The sequence below is a fragment of the Vidua macroura genome, chromosome 3 (assembly GCF_024509145.1).
Source record: "Vidua macroura isolate BioBank_ID:100142 chromosome 3, ASM2450914v1, whole genome shotgun sequence".
NCBI lineage: Eukaryota > Metazoa > Chordata > Aves > Passeriformes > Viduidae > Vidua > Vidua macroura.
In genome coordinates this window covers 60,259,512-60,278,538 of record NC_071573.1, presented here as the reverse complement: position 1 = coordinate 60,278,538, position 19,027 = coordinate 60,259,512, and the positions used below count along the sequence as shown (strand labels likewise).

Below are 19,027 nucleotides of genomic sequence, written 5' to 3'. Positions count from 1 at the left end.
AAAACCTTAGTCAAACCAAAGCCAAGGAAGAGAGGACTTAACACAAGTCTTTCTTGCCCCTAAAAACAAATGTGGTTACATGGATATGAAATCCTCAAAAAGACTTACGAAACATCTCCCTCCAACTACGCAGCGCACTGTTCTAAGAGTGACTCAAGAAGGATAGTAGTACTGACATATGAAGGTCCCAAGTTGAATTAAAAATAAAACTTTTAATATCAGAGACTTACTTCTTTCTCAGGATACAGGAGGTCAAACAGCTTCATAACTGGGAGGAAGTCAGCCAGTGCATTCTTCTGGATGCTGCCAGAGATGAACTGGAGTAGCACCCACATCAGGTGGTCTCTTCCCTTAATGAGACCACGGCCTGCCAACTGTCAAGAACACTCAGTAACAGACAAATACAGCATGAGGAAGAAAAATCACTGCAAAGATTCTTATGAAACTAGAAGGGCAGACGAAAAGAGTTTCAGCAGAGAATTTTATATCAGGACTTAGGCAGAAACACACATCATTTTCAGAAAGAAGGGAAATAGGTACACTAGTTGTAGCACATGAATGGACTCTGTGAAGGCCACAATTAATGCTGACTTAAAATGCATGTAACTCCTGAGGATCACTGCTTTGAAACATTAGCAACACTTAAATATTGGTCTTAAATTGTCACCTTGTAAACCTGTAGTGAAGTACAGTATTGCCATTACTAGCATCAGGCCACAGGTTTTATAAACTCCTACAAAGGAAGTCCCTGAGCCAGAACAATTTTGGTTTGCTTCATCTGGACTCACCTGGGTTTTTTTTTTTCTTTTTTTGTTAATTAACTTCTTTATCTGTAACAGCAACTCCCTAATAACTAATATTCTACTCTTATCTTGTTTGCTATAGTTTTATACTAGATATGTACAATTGTGTTTTATAATGCCTATTGTTTCAATGGTTTATTAACAGTAATTACAGGAATACAGCCCTGATAAAATTAATTTCAAACAAAGACAGCAAAGAATTACAATCCATCACAAGTGGAACACAACATGCATAGAAAATTTTTATGTAACACGGAACTGAAGACAAATGAAGACGGAGCAATGTGTTGTACATGTTGGAAACTGCATCTAAATAGCAAGGAGAAAGAACATCCCTACCCTACCATCAACAGCATACAGCTCTCTCAGCAAAGAGCTCTGGAGAACTGGCATCACCACCCTTAGAACTATAACCCTAAGCACCAGAGAAAAGGGTGTTCTAGTATCAGTTCAAATGGAATTATTACTAGGAAGTAATAATAACTTGGGACTGTGATTGCTAGTATCATCATAATTGGACAAATTACCTTTGATTGCTTGAGTAGACTGATTAGACAAACAGCAAGTTCCTACATCCATTTCCATGGCATGTTTTTTTTAGTCCACAAACAGGACAGGGCATTCACTCTGTTCAAAACTTGTTTGTAAACTGGATGCAACAGCACAGTACTTAGATCTTCTGAATTATGCCAGTTTATGTCTCTTTATTCTAGTTATTAGCCCACTTTGAATCCAAATAAAATTCAATATCCTGTAACTGAATACACTAAAAACACACCTAGCTCACAGCACCATAACTTGAGAAAATTTGACTTCTAGAGTTATTAAAAAATTTAGTGATTAAAAATTTAATTAATTCTTAAGGTACTTCTTGCAGGGATGAGTGACCCTTTAAAAAAAAATACTGGTTTTGCTTTTTAAATCCCTCTTACCATGTGGGAGTGATACAAACAAATTACCTTTTGATGGAGTGACAGGACCATATGAGGAAAACTTGCAAACTGAAAGAGCACAAAGAAAATGAGCTGGCTGGAGAGATGCTGCCACAGAAGCTGACTGGTTCCACCATCATCAAACTTCTCTTCAGTCTCAGACCGTTCCATGGCATACACCACAAGATCCACCAGCTGGTCCTCCAGCACAGGGCAACGTTGCTTATGCTGTAAGGCAGAGATCAGATACAGTATTCCAAAAGCCTTGCCATTAACTCCAGAACTTGCACAGTTGCAGTTACAGTACAGTATTTTGACAGAAGGCTGGGAAGCATGAGATGAAGTCTGAACTTAAGTTAAGGATAAGCCAGTATATTAAAGCTGCACTATGTTACAGGTCACAATGATTTTTTACATTTTATCATATATTCCAGAATTCCCCAACTCAGTTCCAAAACACAGCTCATCAATGCACAGATAACATCTGTTTTTTTTTTTTTTCTTTTTTTGCGCTGTTTTATGGCAGATTCAGGCAAAATGTTACTTCTCTGATCTCACACTCATAGAACACAGAGCCCATTCTTTAAACACACAGTGGAGGTTCTTTATTTGATTTGGGTTTTTTTGCTGGCTTTTTCTTTTCATTCTTTCTTTTCTCCATTAAGTCCATTTCAAAAGTAGGAATCACCATAAAGAAATGTATCAATTATACCATCAAATTCAGAGAAAACATCCCAATACAAGATGAAGTTATTTGAAGAGTATTCTCTTTTTCACTCTCATATTGGGTTCACCTACCACCTGCAACTAGCAGCAGAATTAACATCTGGTTAATATCCCTATAACTAGATGCTGTCCTATTGACATAGCACCACAGGTTACAACATCAAAAATGCTTGAAAATTAATCAGTGCTGTGTTCTACATACTGTAAATAGAACAGAAATAACACATCAGAGTGAGGAGCCCCTCAGATGTTAGACTGCCACAGTCTTCACACTGAGCTATGCAAACCCAGATATAATTTAAAATACATACCATCCCTGATGATTTTTAATAATGAACAAGTAAGAAATGCATTATATATTCAGATATATTCTGTTAGTACAGAATATATAAAATAGAAAATATAAAATGTTAGTACATAAAGTAAGTCCACTACCAGTAATTTGGAACTCATATTATAAAGACTAGTATAAGACTAGTATAATGTCACGTTACAAGATCTTCAGTGCAACAACTTTTTGTTATTATCCTGCATTTGTATTGTTACAATCATATAATGTACTATAACTCAAAAAAAAAACCAAAAACATGGAGAATTTAACTTATCTCAGAAAGTGCTAGCACTTCGGAAATAATCTAACCTGTTTGTTTCAAGGCAATCTGTATTCAGGAATGGTCACATTTATTAGTTTTTTTATTTGGCCTGATGCCTGTAACATAATGCAGCCTTAAAGAAAAAATTACTACTTTATGATACAAAAGAAAAGGAACTGAGCTGCTCAAACAGTAATCATGAAAATGCATTATCCGTTTCTAGAGGAAAAAGGTATATGTAAAAAAGTTTTAAAAGATCACCCCAATACTCATAAAACATTTCAGGGATGCCTTAGATGAATTCTTTGACTTACTAGCCAGGCAGCCTAACAAAAGGCTATATATAAAGATATAATAAAAGTAAAGAGAGATGCTGAAAGGAGATGCTTGTTCTACCTTCATTGATGATACTCTTTAGCTATGAAGAAAAAAGAAATTCTCTTCAATTAAAAATAGAATGCAAGAATTGGAAAAGTTGACAAAATACAGTGAACAGCATCCCCTGTTGCATGCTCTTTGCCAGCTTAAAACTGCAGAAAGCTACAATTCCAGCTGTGCTCTCTTGAAGCATGCTTAACACAAACCTCTAGCTAAGACAGAAAGCACCAATGATACCTCTTCTCCCAGTACACAACGTCATTATTACAGACCAACCACGGTACAGGTTACAGAGAGCAGTACTGGCAACATCAGTTCAGAACACTTCGGGTCTTTCGTGGCTCATTTTTCTCCCCCTCCCAAGGCAACTACTTATGAAGCAGAGCAGGGTGCAACAGACAACACTACAGACTAGTTTATAATCCAGCATGCAAAACTACTATGTACAGGGCTTGAAATTTAATCGTTTGCTAAGCACTGGGTTAATGTCCAAAAACCTAATCATGTTAGGCTATATTAATTTCGAATAAAGTTATTCAAAGAATACAACAGGAAAAATATTACTGTTAAAAAGAGAGCCAGAATTTCCAGTGGAAATTTTTGCTATTCTGAGTAATTCTAAGACTGGGAAAAGTTTAAGAGCCAGGAAATTAAAAAACGAATTCAAGCTTTTATTCTGAAAACCACACTTTCATTGCTTTAAAAACAATTTTCCATGAGAAAAATAGCAGTGCATCACATTCTATTCTCATTAATTTAATTTTCTGCCAATTTTTCTTCTCTGTATTTTCAGTGAATATACATTTTTGCCAAGATTTTGTATCTACAGTTTCAGAACTCTTGGAAATAAAATACCATGCTGCACAGGAACTCGCAGGATTGGGCCCTTGTTTTATAAGTTGCTCATAAGTGGAAGAAAAGATCAGTATAAACTGAGATGAATAAAATTATAGGTAAGAGCTGATTACCCTCACAAATAAGTAGGAATTCATGTTTTGGCATGGCTTAGCTTAAATAAAACAAAAATGAACAATAAAAAAACCTCCAAATGCTGTTCTGGATTATGTATGAAAAAATATAGAATTCAAAAATTTCTGTGCTTTTCCCTTAAACATGACCCTAATTTTTACAGTTTGGTTGTACAAACACATTCTCCATTTTGTTCGGAGAATGACATTTAAAGATCTGAAAATACTTAATTTCATTGAAAACATTATTGAACTATGACAAAATACGGAGGCAGGGGGGGAAGTGCTTACACGACAACTCGACACTAAAATTTCTCAAGGCCAGCACTGTAATGGATTACTGGTATTTCTTTAAGTGGATTAGAGCTTCAGTTGGATGGTGGCTTGTTCTAATTTGGGTTTGAATTTTTAATTCCTTCTTTTTCTGGGGTGTCGAAACGGGGTGGGTATCAAAGGGTGGGGCAGGAGCATGGCTAGTATTAAAAGTATTTCCTTTAAGAAAAATATTTTAAGGAGTCAGTAAGGGTGGCTGATGGCTTTGATAGCTTTTCAGTATTTTAAACAAACAACATTTAGTAAATATCTACACTTTAGAAATGGACTCAGAAGACCAAATCACAGAGGCCAAGATCCCTACAAGAGTAAATGGTGTCTCTAGAAGTCCAATTCAAAATGCCTAAAGTAGTTAAAACATGGCAGAACTGCTCCCACACTTCCATTTTCAAAAACTGTATGCTATGAGGATACAAAACCTTAAAGCTAATTGTTTATATTATACCTGATTCTATCATCTCTCCCAAGTTTGGCAGCCATTCTCAAGTTTCCCTCATTAAAAAAAGGAGCAAGTTTCAACAAGGAACATACACGAGTGTTCTCAGCGCACACCCTTACAATCAGAAATCTATACAAAATAATCACACCCCTTAAACTAAGTACTTTGCCATGTTATCACCAGTAAAATTGGATAGTAAGAGCCCAGCATCAACTGAAATTTTGAAAATAAAAGTGAAAGTCAATTTTTCAATATTGCATTATGTCATTCCTTTCACTTAACAGCTCAGCTTACAACAGCTTACCCATGCTAATTATCCTGGTTTGTAGCTAGCAGAGAACACAACTACACATTCACCTGCACAGAGTAAGGCATATATAAGCTACAGATCACCACCACTGGTTTAAAAGGTGACCAGCCAAATACACTATTTAAAGAGCAAAATAATTAATTCAATAGCTGCTAATTAAACATTTTGACATTACAGAAACAAAACACCTGAAAATTACCTCCTCTCTCAAATATTCCCCAAAATAACAGTTTTTGATTGATTAGAGGACTGCAACAAGAGCCTAACTGCAACTATGTAAGCAAAAATGGCACTTTATTCTTCATGCAAGTCTGTACATACAGAGAAGGTAAAGAGGTAAACCAAAACCTCCAAAGAGAGTTCACGTCCTTAAGACATTACTTTAGCTCTGTTTTAAGAAACAGCTGTAAGATCCCTAAACCAAATCTTAATGTGGTATCAGTGCACTATGACACTCCAAACTGCTAATAATTTTCCAAAAAAACCAAATTGTTATATGGTTCAAAAAATTATTTAAAAAATAACTAAGAATTGAAATCGACACCCCAGCTAACAGGAGAATATAAATTGACATAGAATTGTTGAGTCATTTAGGTTGCATAAAGACCCTTAAGATAAGATTTCAACTGCAAACCATGATAATATACAGGATAAAATACAATTTACATCTCTACTTCCTATAGACCAATTCAAACAGATATACAAGAGTATGTCCACACAGAAGTACACAGTAGCAAAATCTCAGAGTCCCCAGACACCAACAAAAGAAACACTTTGAAGTCCATATTATTACATTTGGACTTAAAACCATATTCTTGATAAGGTTATTGGAAAACCTTATCCCACAAGAAAACTTAGAATCCTGAAAGGAACATGTGAATCTATAAACATACGATATTTTACCTTCATTTTTCTCCCTGCAAGGTTAACAGGACAGCTGGATTTGTGTATTTTTTACACAATTCAGAGATGGCTTGAGTAAATGGTTTTCTAACACAGATCTGCTTAGTTAAGACTGAACCACAAAATTTCATTGTTCATCTTCAAGAACTAGGACAAATCTGGCTGAACCATACCTAGATTGTGATGCCAAAAGATTCAAATGAAGGCTCCAATCCTGCAACTGGATCTGTGTAAATAGTTGACAGGCATACAAGCAACTCCACACAAATAATTAATGATCATAAATAAATAATGATCATTGCGTTGAGGTGTTTCTGTATTTATTCTGAAACAAACTTGGCACTATTTGCATTTCTAAGTGTCTTTTATTATAGCGACAGTTCAATTTCTGCAGGTTATTTCTCTAATAATAAAATACAACATTATCAGCCATTTTACTGAAAGCATTGATATAGTTACACAACTTCTGAAAAGCATGCTGACTATTTTTGTCAGGCGGCATTAACAAATTACAATAACAAATTGAAATGTGACACAAAGGTAATTTGTACCTAAAAACAAATTTTAATGTTTTCCACAGTTTTATGCAGAGTATATTAACGTTTAAATGGAACATATTTCCTGTTCTATACCACTGTACCACCCACCTCTATATCTGTATTTTCAACTCACATATTTTCAACTCACAAATTTTCAACATCTTTATGATGGTGTAACTGTAGTAACACAGCTATAGTTCATGTTCTGTCAGCATTTCCTTTATAAGCTACATTCTTCACGTTTGTTCCTTGGCCATAAAAGTTCACGCCAGGATGAAACTTTGTGTAGGAATTCTTATACTAGCAAACAAATTTTAAAAGTATAATTTAATACATTTTATTTCTTCAATTACTTTTAGAGGACGGTGAAGTAGGAGTTAAAACCCAGCATTAATATAAATGGGTTTTTTTTACATGAAATGACAGACCATCCATAGTTAGAAGAATAAAATGGGTTCAACATAATTTTTGTCTATATCTTGTATTATTTACCAGCTACAAGACAGATAGAGGAATAATCTCATTTATCAACTCAATGCAGACACAGAAAGACACACAAATACTACTAATTTAAACAGTAAACCTAGCAGCTCAATTCCAAGGTTTACATTTCAGCTGCTTTAAGTCTCAGGTACAAAAGATCATCATATACAACACAGAGTACTGTCAGCCAAGATGCAGGAATCTGTGCATTCAAAAACATTGTCCCAGTTCATAAAATGCACTGGTGTATTCCATTACATTGGGAAATGTACACAAGGTTTCAGGATCATGTAAATTTTATAGTCAAGTTACAAACCTGAAAAAAGTTTCTTAAATGGAAACACTGACACAACCTTCACTATAGTATTGCAAACAGCAACGCTATTTTATAAATCTTAAACACTGTTTTTTTAAAGTAGGCGTGGCAATTATTAGTGTAATGAGGGATAAACTATAACACCCATAATTTAAAATTTCAAGCAGAAGTCCACTTGGTTGACTTGCTCAGGTGTTTATTCATTTAAACAAGTAGTCAAAATTTTAAGGAACTACTTTTTGTGTGGTATTCTGCACTACTCTTCTTTCACCTAGATTGGAGAATATTATAATTGCCTGTTGGGAAGTTATTTACAGAGGCTTCCTAATGATAAGAAAATTCCACTAGTAAACCTTTCTTTTTTTAAATTATGTATTTACAGCCTTATATTTTTACAATTAAGTCCAGTGGATATTTTTTCCACCGGATTAAGGAAAGAAATTTTGAACTAAAAATCTCTCCTCATCTGAAAATTCCAGCAAAGTTAAACTTATGACTGGTAAGGGAAATAGTAGCAGTCCATTCCAATGAAAATTTTAGCGTCAAAGGACCACTGATTGTCAGCATCATGCTGCATCTCTCATATCTCTAGAGAATTGCAGTGAGAATTTGCCCTTGACTAATGGTCCTGCCAATTTCAAGCCCTGACTGTACATGTATTTTCTACCTGGAATCAGTGGCTACAAAGCGGCCAGCGTATCGTTAGTCACAATACAACAGTAAGGTTGTGAACATACCTGAGCAATGTTCAAGGTCTAGAGCATTGGAGGATGGGCAGGACAAGACAGGACAGAACAAAAATAAAGGAAGAAAAAAAGAAAAGACAAAACAGTGACTATGAGGCCAGCCTCAAGGATCCCCAAGTCAGACTAAGCCCCCCCATTCTAAGGTTTCAAAAGAAAAAAATGTAACAAAACAAAGCCCAGCTTCCAACTATTCTAGTACTATAACATTCCAATATAACAGAGAACAACGTTTTAAAAACCAAACTAACAATAACCAGTCTCCTACTGTCTGTCAAAGGTGTACTTGAGGCTGGCCTTATAGGAAAAAAAAGCAATGCAAAAAAAAATCATATTTTAAATCTCTACTTTTCAATTTAACATTCGTAAAGCAATATACAAATGATAGGAATAACAGTGTCCAATTAACCTAATATGATCTCATAAAAAAAAAAAAAAAATCACTCTCTGTACCTAAACTGTTTTGCTTAGTTAGCTATAGCAAAGAAAAGAGAAAAAGAATAGTGCAGATTCTATGCAGAATTAAATCACGTGTTACAGCACAGTACAGTACCTGCTTATTCAGACCTAGCATATTGCAGACCATATCTCTGGAATACGGTTGTTCCAGCACATATCTCAACAAAGCAGTCTGTGGCTCAAACAGATCCTTGAAAAAGAAACAAGCAATCACATACAAACATATATTGCCTCAAGATTATGTTTAATACTGAGCTTACATTTAACTGAATAAACAATGTAAGAATGAATGCTTAATTTATGCAGGTATGTATTATCTGGGAAATTGTCTTGCTCTCTTGTAACTAAAAGAAATGAGGAGATAATCATAGTTCTTAAGTGGCAGATTTTATGAGGTCCAAGTAGAAGAACCTTCTTCATCCAATAGAAGGATGGTACACTTCTTGGAAAAGCCTTGAACTCGAAGGAAACAAGGTAAGACAACTGAGGAAATGCACCAAAATGCATAAAAATCAGAACTGATGTGAAGAAATCAGGTATTAAACAACTGCTCACTGCATCTTCCCACAGCCTGAATCACTTTAAATAAAAATGTTATCTGGAGTTGGGTTCAGAACAAACACAAGGATCTGATTCCTCATGCAACATGAAGCTGAAATGTGGCACTCCTTGTCAAAGGAATGCTGAAAATACTAAAAGCTTACGGGGCTCAAGAAGAGTCTGAAAAAGTATTTGGGAGATGAAGGTTTACTAAATACAGAGAAACCACATCTGTGTCAGGAAACACACGAAATGATAAAGGCTGCAGATTGTGAGCACTATACATGTCACTAGACAGACCATACTTCCTTTCTTAGACATCTAGGGTATGGGGAATGGGATGCAGGACAACATGGACTTTTATCCTGATCCTTTAAATTCTTTCCGTACACCACTACTTCACATTCAGAGTCTTAAGTTTAAATATGCAAACTTTAAGTCTGAACTGTAAATTATCTTTCCTGTGGAATAATGAAGAGCACAGAAAAGAAGAAATTACTTTCCCATTCTCTTCCACCTAGCCAATTTTCCAATCAATTCTCTACTCTCACTTGCTCTCTCACATGCACACATCCACAAAGCACATTAAATTATATCTCATGTTCTTCAACAATCTGGACAGCAGTTATACCAAACATTACTTTCCAGGTCCTCTATATATAGCTTGAAATAATTGAAATATAAAACATCCACACCTTCAAAGTTAGCCTAACTGGAACAGATAGTCACGGTTGAAATTTTTCCCCGCTTTAATGACACAGAAGTTTTGTTTTACTGAATGTAACAGGTTTAAGAAGTTTAATAAGGCATACCTTATCATATGGTAGGAGGCCTTTCAAAGGAAAACGAAGCGTTGTAGGATCCAGCTTCCATGAATTACACATGGCACCAGAATTATTTACCACAGGAAGGAGGCTACAGCGACCTATATGCAATGAAACATAAATTCTTAACCAGTGAAACTGGCCCATTGCCTAATCGTTTTGATGCAAAAACTGGCCTCAGCCATTTTTTATGCTCTCCTTAAATTTCCGCTGTTTAAAGGTTTTACCACAAGGATTGATTAAAACTGATTTTATTTTTCTAATCAACTTGCAACTAATAAAATATCTACGCAGTAAAGTCCCCATTTATTTACACTGGGTACCCCAAAAATAAAAGTATTTGCAAATATTAATCTATAAGCACCCTTAGATATTACCAGAATACTGCTCCCCTGCCACTGCTTGACCTAGGGATTTGATTTTGGCAGACTGACCCTTTCTTCAAAGAAAATAGCCTTATAAACCTAAGTATAATATAGTCTTTCAATTTCCCTTCATTGACCCAGTGGGCAAGACTATGTCCAGTAAAGCAGCCGAACACAAGCGTGTGTATTCCAATTCAAGTCAATGAAGATCCAGTCAATGTAGTCAGCATAGCCTAGTGAGACCAAAACACATGAAGTGTGTTTGGTAGGCTGAATTTACACTTGTTAGTCAGTGTAGGTTAGACAACTAGCCTTTATTTTAGTTCTTAAACATAAGCATCTGAACTGAGCCCCAAGCAAACCTCTATATCAGCAAGTAAATTTAGGTGCCTCAATTTTGACCTCTCTCAGTCCATGACTTCTATTACCCAAACTGGCCATATTATTATCACATAAAATAAGATGTAAATAAATATTTATTTCTTCCCTTCAGTTTTATCTATACAGGTCTTTTAGACATACAACACTTGGAAAAATAAAATGTGACCCCTGTCAGCCACATAAATAAAAGCTATGCCACACTTTCAATACTTCTGATGCTTCTGAAACAAAATGCTTTGGGAGCATTACAGATGAATTTACATTTTTAATTTCTGCACTAAAGAAGCTCTGTCACAATAAACCTTGCTCAGAAATAATGCAGTTCTTATTAAACTACTCAAAGCAAAAAGAAGACATTTTTATGTCTTCACATTAATCACATTAAAACAAAGCCAAATTTTGATCATCAGATTTCTAACAATAAACGAGGATGAGCATTTCTTTCACAGAAAAGTAGACCAAGTACCCGTGTGAACTAGGAAATGTTCACCCAGAAGCCAGCAACAAGAGAAGAGGCTGAGCAGCTGCAAAAGCTCTAGTGGAAACTGAAATCAAAACATTCCAAGACTAACATCCCAGTGGATATGTATTAACTTGGGCACACAAAACCTACAATTTCCCTACTCTACTAGTGACCTGTAGTTACAAACCATATGACCATGTAACAACTAGCACACTTCCACTACCAGCAGGTAGCAAAGAATTATTTTGATCTCATCAGTAAATTTTCCCTGTCAAAACAAAACCTGAAAGGAACCAAGTCTGAGAACAAACTGAACAAGGGCAGAGGTACTAGATGAAACATAAGACCTGAATTATTTTGCTTAGATGATATAGATCCCAAGAGGCTCTAAGAAAAAAATAGTTCAAAATAAATTAATTCATTTTAAAGCCATTCATTAAGTCATTGTCTTACCACAAATAGAATTTATTCTTGCTGTAGGTCTGAAGGTATCCACAAAATCTGATACTAAATTACCTAGCAACTGGGTGAGAAGAGGAGAAAAAAATTAGGGTTTAAGTTCCAGACATTGAAAAGGAATATTTAAGACTTAAAAATAGATATGTGTATGGATTTTAATAAAATATGCAGAAATCTACTAAAATAACTAGCTTCCTATTTCAAAAAGTTGGAAAAATCATCTGGAACATAAAAGCACAAAATGAGCACAGTGGCATTAGAAAGGAGGTGCAGGAAGCACTCTTCCCTGTTTGCAATCAAGAAGGAGTTTATATAAGAACTGTTTCCTATGCAAACTATCTTATTTGAATGCATAACACTTAGAAACAGATTATTTAAAATAAACTATAATTTCTGTTCATAACAAATCTCTGCCACTGAATAACAACTCCAGATAGAAAAATTACCCAAATTAGTACAATCTACTTTAAATCTTCTTTCAAAAGACAGTAACAATTTTCCCAGCAATACAGGGGAGTTGGGATTTTACCCTTTTCCAAACACTTAGTTATTTTAACAGTATGCAAAATTAAAAACTGGATTGGTATTACACTTTTTTTTTTAAACAATGACAACTTTCATTCCACTAGAGTCCCAAATATCTCTACATAACTAAGTTTAAACATAGAAAACACTGGTCAGTTATTTAAAGTGATTTTTCTTATGCTGAAGATACAAAGAAAGCATACAGTGGTAGGTATGCATGACCAGCATTTCCAAACATATTCAATAAAACCAACTCAGTGTTTCAAGAGTTTTGAACATCAGACCATAGGTCAAAATTATAAGTTTCATGCAAGAACACAGGGAACTGCTGCTGCAATCACATCAAGCCTGTATCTTCATTTATGTGACTAAACACAGAGCTTACTGTTGAGCAGATTTTAAATTTTCACATGAACTTTGTTTTAAAATATAGGTATTGTGTGCAACAAAATTCCAGGGTACATTATTTTCTATCATATCATTACCCAGTGGGGAAGTTTTCCTTCAGGATATAGTTTTCTGATTTCTGTAACTGCAAAGTAGGCAGGCAGCAAACAAGCATTTCTTTCCAAGATGTAGGCTACCACCTATAAACAAAAAAATACATCAGTGTAAAAAATCCTGGATAGGGTAAATGAATGTGTAATCTGTTTAATAGTCTGAGACAGCCCACTAAAACAGTTACAAGAATTAAAATACTTTTTGTTAAGTTGTATTCTGATAGCAATACTTCAATAATTCTCAAACCTGTTTTTAATTGTTCAAGCCTAAGTTAGACTGTTTGAGCCATATTAAGACCATGCCTCTATGTCTGCCCATAAAGTACTGAAAAAAACCCCTATTTTTATTCACTAAGAAAAAACTATTCATCATTATTATATCCTATACATCTTACCTTAGTCAAGTCAAGCATTGGGCCTGACTCTCTTATTAGGGATTTTAACACTTACTTAAAATATCCCACAAAAGCATTTTGTTTACTGCATAAACTGCAATTGCAGCAAAGAATTTGAACACAAAGAGTAAGACTTTCCTGTTGAACTACAATCAGAGCTATCCCAACCATCAGAAACTCACTAATAACAAGAGAACGAGGCCCATCTTCTTCTGTAGTGGTATAAAATCCATATAGTTACCTCTCTTGCTGCTAAAAGCTGCTGTACAACAGCTGAGCTCACAGTGTTTGGAATTGTTAGGATTTTCTCTAGGATGACTTTCAGCAGATCGCGCACACCCTGAAAGAGAGCACATGAAATTAACGCTCCTAGATACTCTTTATTGCTGGCAGAAAGATTACACAATCAATATGGTCAGACAATATTTTGACAGAAAAATTAGTTCTTGCTTCTAAGTGTCAGAAGACAAACTGCTACTGACAATATTAATACTGATTACATTAAAATTTAACACCAATTACATTAAATTCCTTATGGAATGTCTCAGTCTTAAGATGCTCCAGAAGAGAAAGTAACTGTTGGTATTTTGTTCTGCATCCAGAGACATCCCACCTACAATGCCTTTTGCAGCCTGACCAGAACACAGTGCTGTATTTTGTTTTCTGCTCTACCATCATCAACAATGCAGCGAGCTGATTATTGGCAAGACATATGTGGTCTCTTACTCCTTCTGTTGGAGCTGTACCATGCCAAGGACTCAGCTTTCAGGAGCTTTTTTGCTGTGTAGCAACAGAGGTAATGCAGATGACAGAATTCCAACCTTAATGCTTGATAGTTTTTATTTTCTGGTGTTTACCGGAAACAAACTTCTGCAACTGCATTAGGGTTATTTAGCTTGTAACTTAAAATGGAGGAAATGGACTGTAACAGAAAAGTGTATGAAGAGTTACACTGTAAACACAAAATTATCTCTTAGGGTAAAGTTCAAAAAGCACTGGAAGTGTTCACTGAATTTTCTTTTGTAAGAAAAGCAGACTTTGAAAAACTGGATGTCTCTTAGATAAAATCACATACACAAAGGTAGCAAATAACATGTCTTTGCAAAGAGAAAGGAATGAGTGGAGAGATACCTTGTAGTCTACACCTCCGATAATCTTCCGAACCAATTTGAATGTTAATGCCCACAGCTGAGTCCTTTCCCACTCAAGTGTATCGGAGTTTATCAGAGATTCACAAACCATCCTAGCAGAAGAAGACAATGCAAGAATGAACAGCAGATAATAAGTACATGTTTTCCAGCAGTAACTGTAGAATGTCATTGCAAAAATACCTCCAATATAACATCTTCCATGTAGCTAATCAATTATTCCAACACGGCTCACCTGGGTGGCAAAAGTCCAGTTTCTACTGCCATTGCTAGGCAGTCATAAAGAAAAGAAATTCTTTTAGGACTATGTTGGCTATGTATGAATCTTACAATCCATTGGACACACTGTTCATGGGACTCCTGAAAAAACAACAGAGGGGAGAAAGAATGTATTTACAGGCAGTGAAACAAACTATAAAATTCATATAGTATCCTACTATGAAAAAATAAAACTAACACAAGAACAGGACTATAAACCTACATCTTATCAGTTTATAGTAAACTGGATCACTTTACTTGGTAGAAGTGATCCAGTTGCCCAACCTATAGTTTTTCCTACAAGTCTTTTGATCTTATTTGGAAGAAGCTCATTTGTCCAGCATAAGTTGAGGTCAGTTCTCCAGTAAAGGAAATATTTCCTAGCTTAACCACTGATTTCTGTAGTCAACTTTGGTTTTCACAAGCACAGTTAGCACAGACTAAAGTAAAATAGATCTGTTCTACATTATTTTTTCCCTTTCATTGTTATAATCAAATTCAGTGAAAATAAAGATGAACAGGTCTCCAATTATGGAGCAGTGTCTGGAGTTATCTAGCTTTTGGAAGGTGATTTTTTTAACTTAACCATCTTATTTTATTTTTTTCTCTTTTACCTATTTATTCACTTCTACCAAAAATTCTGTAACAAACTACCTTTTATTGTTTATTTCTTTACTGTTACACTTCTGTTTGCTTATCTTTATTTGCACTGCACACCAACCTCTACTGAACAACTATGTAACCTTACAAATCTCAAAACTACCTTTTTTTTCTTGCATGGGCTTCCTATATTCTTTACTACGCCATGTCTGAAATCAGATTCTGAATGACTGGACACATTCCTTACAGCTTAAGTGTTTGTCTACTAGAAAATATCTTTATATTAAGAAAGTATATAAAGTACAAAGATGTAAGCAACAAATCAAATGTTAACCTGGGAAAGACTGCTCCAGAACTGTCTAAAAGCTCCCAGGCAGCTGATCAGTTTGGTTCTCTCATCTTCAGGAGTGTCCATAAACATCCTAATGCAAACATGAATATTAGTTATTAGCAGTACCCAGTGAAACAAGTAGAAAAATACATTTACACATAAAACCTTGCACAAATAAAGCAGTATTACACTTACCCAGGAAAAGCTTCTTCAATTACTTCTGTTTTCTGTAAGAGAAAAACCCCAAGTAAGCTACTGTTAGAAGGTTTTCTATGACTATCATGGCCCCAGGATGAAGCACAAAAGACAAAGTCAATTGTTATGGGACTGTACCAGAGAATGATAGGTGTCTTCTGCTAAATCACACTATTCCAAAGATGAGATTGCTTTGTTTTCATACAGACATATAAAAGTTGTGGATCCAGATGAAGGCTTTGTTTCTTTGTTTTGGGTTGCTATTTTTTTTTTTTTTTGTCTTCTAAACACCTTGAGATCAATTCACTTCCCAAAGCTGGAGAAGTTGTTTAATTGTATTATTACAGCTCTCTTCTCATCACTTGAAAAACTAGTATTTTTGAATTCCATTAAGCTTCTGCCCCTCTTATGTTCCATGACATTCAGTTACACAAATCAATTAAATACAATTACTTTCTCATCCAAATTTAGATCCATTGCTTTTTAAATTTGATTGAATGATGTAATGGTCTTGTACTAGATAAAAAACCAAACATGAATATTCAATTTATCAGCTATAAGACCTTCCTTTACCCCCTCCCCCTCTTTTTCAACTTCATTTTGCTCAAAGGCTTCTACATCATTATTCTAGAACTTCAGCAAATGGGTTCTGGAAAATATTATCCTAAAGCCTTTCCTACCTTTTGTAAGAATTTCATATTATACTCAGGTGTGATCTCTCACTGACCATTATGTATTTTCATTGTCATATTACAGACATAAAAGCATGTAACAAAATCAACTTGCTGGTGTTCCTTTTCCATCATTTGGCCCAGAATTGTCTGTCACTGCTACTCAAGAAGCAAAGCAGAAGCTGACACTCATCTGATCTGCACAGAAAGCAAGGTAAAGCTTGCTGTTGTCCACCAAGTCTGTACCAGCAACAGGGAAAGCAGTAAGTTGCTATTTTATCAGTTATGGCTCCAAAAATACAGAGGAATTTTCTCAGGAACTATTTTGTTGCTGTTCCTTATGAATCTTAGGCAAATAACAGTACATAAAAACAGGCAGTGTGACAACACAGGCAAATGACAACATTAAAAATGTCAAAACAATCTGAATGGCAGCGCCAAAATGAGGAATCAGTCCCGTGTAGGCAATTAATATGCTACAAGCAACTTAACACCACATAAAGAAAAGTACATCATACACCTTATAATGCCAACTTAAAACAGAATGGTTGGGCTTTTCCTTCCTCTACTGAAATTCATCACAAGGAAATAATTTTCAATTGCTCTGAGACCTACAGGTTCTTTCCACTTCAGACATTTCAATCAGCTTATTTTTTTGTCTGAAATGTCAGTCAGACTCCCATTCAGGATCAGCTTCTGTCACCCCAGTGTTTCCAACTGTGAATGTCTCATATCTACCAAGAAGTTCATTCATTTGTGCTCCATACAAGTGCGATTAATGACCCACTGACTTGGCTTCACAAAGGGAAAGTCCTGTTTAACTAATTTAATATCTTTCTATCATAAGGACACCCACCTAGAGAGGACAAAGAAAAGGCAGTGGAAGTACTTTTTCTGGATAATGCTTTTAATACTACCCCTCACAGCATCCTTCTGGACAAGCTGTTGAACTGTGGGATAAGCAGGTTCAGAGTGTGCTGGGTGAAGAAGTGGCTGGAGGGCAGAGCTCAGAGGGTGCAGTCAGTGGGACTCCATCTGGCTGGTGATGGGTCGCCACTGGTGTTCCTCTGGGCTCAGTTCTAGAGTTCAATATATTTATATAATGGTGCAGGAGGTAAATGCACCATTAGCAAATCTCCTGATGATACTAAACTGGCAGGTGCTGTTGAATCTCTTGAGTGATGAGAGGCCTCACAAAAGGATGTGGATAGACTGGAGCACTGAGCAATCAGTGGCATGAAATTTAGCAACTGCCAGAGTCTGTACCTGGAACAGAGTACAAACAAGTACTCTGGGCACAAGAGTGAACTGCTGGGCACAAGTATAAACTGGGAGAGGAGTGGCTGGAGATCAGCCCTGCAGAAATGGATCTGGGAGTGCTGGTCAGCAGCAGCTCAGTGTGAGCCAGCAGGGAGAGCCTGGGCAGCCAGGAGGGCAAACCCCATCCTGGGATGCATCAAACCCTGTTCAACCACTCAGACAAAAGAGGCGATTATCCTGCTGCACTCAGCTTTGGTATGGCCACACCTCGAGTACTGTGAGCGGTTCTGGGGCCTTGAATGCATCCATGGGCAGGCAGCGAAGCTGGGTAAAGTGTTGGAAGGAATGCTGTATGAAAAATGGAGGAGGCCTTTGGGGTAATAATTGTGCTTCGTTTTGCAGGCACTATCGCGCGTGTGCATTCCCACAATCTGATCATGCCATTATGCTGGCTCGCCCACTCGGGTCATCCATCTTCTCCTAGTCTCCTTCAAAACTCCTTAAACTGCTTATTTTACAGCAAATTCAGCGCTCTGTAGTTGGCTAAGCACGCTGTTTTACGGCCAGTCCTCTGTCCCAGCTTTCCTATGAAGCCCAGCGGGGGCAGACGACAGCCCTGAAGGGCCCTTCCCTCACGGCTCCCCCGCCGCCGGGAACTGCGCCAAACACGGCCGGGGACGGCGGCGGGGCTCCACCGCACCGACAGCGCCATGAAAACCAAAAGCACCTCTCCCACCTGCTTTTCATCTCCTTCAGGACGGCCCCACCCCAGAGGGAGCACTGCGGGCCGCGGGGACCCGGACGGGGACCCGGACGCGGCTGCGCTCCGGGGACGGACTCACCACCACCTCCTCGAAGATGCTCTGCAGCTGCGTCTCCATGGGCACCATGGGGATCGCCATGGGGCCGGGCCGGGCCCGCCGGGCCCTTTGTCAGGCGCAGGCGGCGGCGCCCACCCCTCCTCCTCCTCCCGCCCCGCCGGAAGCTCCGTCCCCGATCCCGCTCCCCGGGAAGCGGCTGCTCGGCACGGCTGTTCCGGGCGGCGGCGCCCGCCCCGGCCTGCCCGCAGCCGGGGGGAAGCAACAGCGTCTTAAAACTTGGATTTGTTTTTCTTTTTGCAAAAATATTCGCTTTGGTTTTGCAAAATATTCTTTGGTTTTTGAATAATCTTTTCTTTGAATAATTTT

At 37.0% G+C, this 19,027-nt stretch overlaps 1 protein-coding gene across 4 annotated transcripts in view; it reads right to left on the bottom strand.

The window, feature by feature from the left end:
• The window catches only part of MED23 (mediator complex subunit 23), a 37,974-nt gene extending 19,181 nt beyond the window's left edge, over positions 1 to 18,793 (bottom strand). For 3 of the 4 annotated variants that reach the window (XR_008436090.1, XM_053972227.1, XM_053972229.1), the window contains exons 1-13: positions 18,683 to 18,793; positions 15,910 to 15,941; positions 15,718 to 15,805; positions 14,761 to 14,885; positions 14,509 to 14,620; positions 13,619 to 13,717; positions 12,968 to 13,069; positions 11,952 to 12,021; positions 10,278 to 10,390; positions 9,020 to 9,115; positions 8,461 to 8,478; positions 1,763 to 1,963; positions 231 to 374 (exon numbers count right to left, since the gene is read on the bottom strand). Coding sequence is in view for 3 of the 4 variants with exons in the window: in XM_053972227.1 (XP_053828202.1) it covers positions 231 to 374; positions 1,763 to 1,963; positions 8,461 to 8,478; positions 9,020 to 9,115; positions 10,278 to 10,390; positions 11,952 to 12,021; positions 12,968 to 13,069; positions 13,619 to 13,717; positions 14,509 to 14,620; positions 14,761 to 14,885; positions 15,718 to 15,805; positions 15,910 to 15,941; positions 18,683 to 18,742 (1,260 nt within the window). In the remaining variant the exon portion in view is untranslated. The remainder of the gene's footprint in view (positions 1 to 230; positions 375 to 1,762; positions 1,964 to 8,460; positions 8,479 to 9,019; positions 9,116 to 10,277; positions 10,391 to 11,951; positions 12,022 to 12,967; positions 13,070 to 13,618; positions 13,718 to 14,508; positions 14,621 to 14,760; positions 14,886 to 15,717; positions 15,806 to 15,909; positions 15,942 to 18,682) is intronic. The other variant, XM_053972228.1, reaches the window with a different exon arrangement.
• Positions 18,794 to 19,027: the final 234 nt, after the last annotated feature.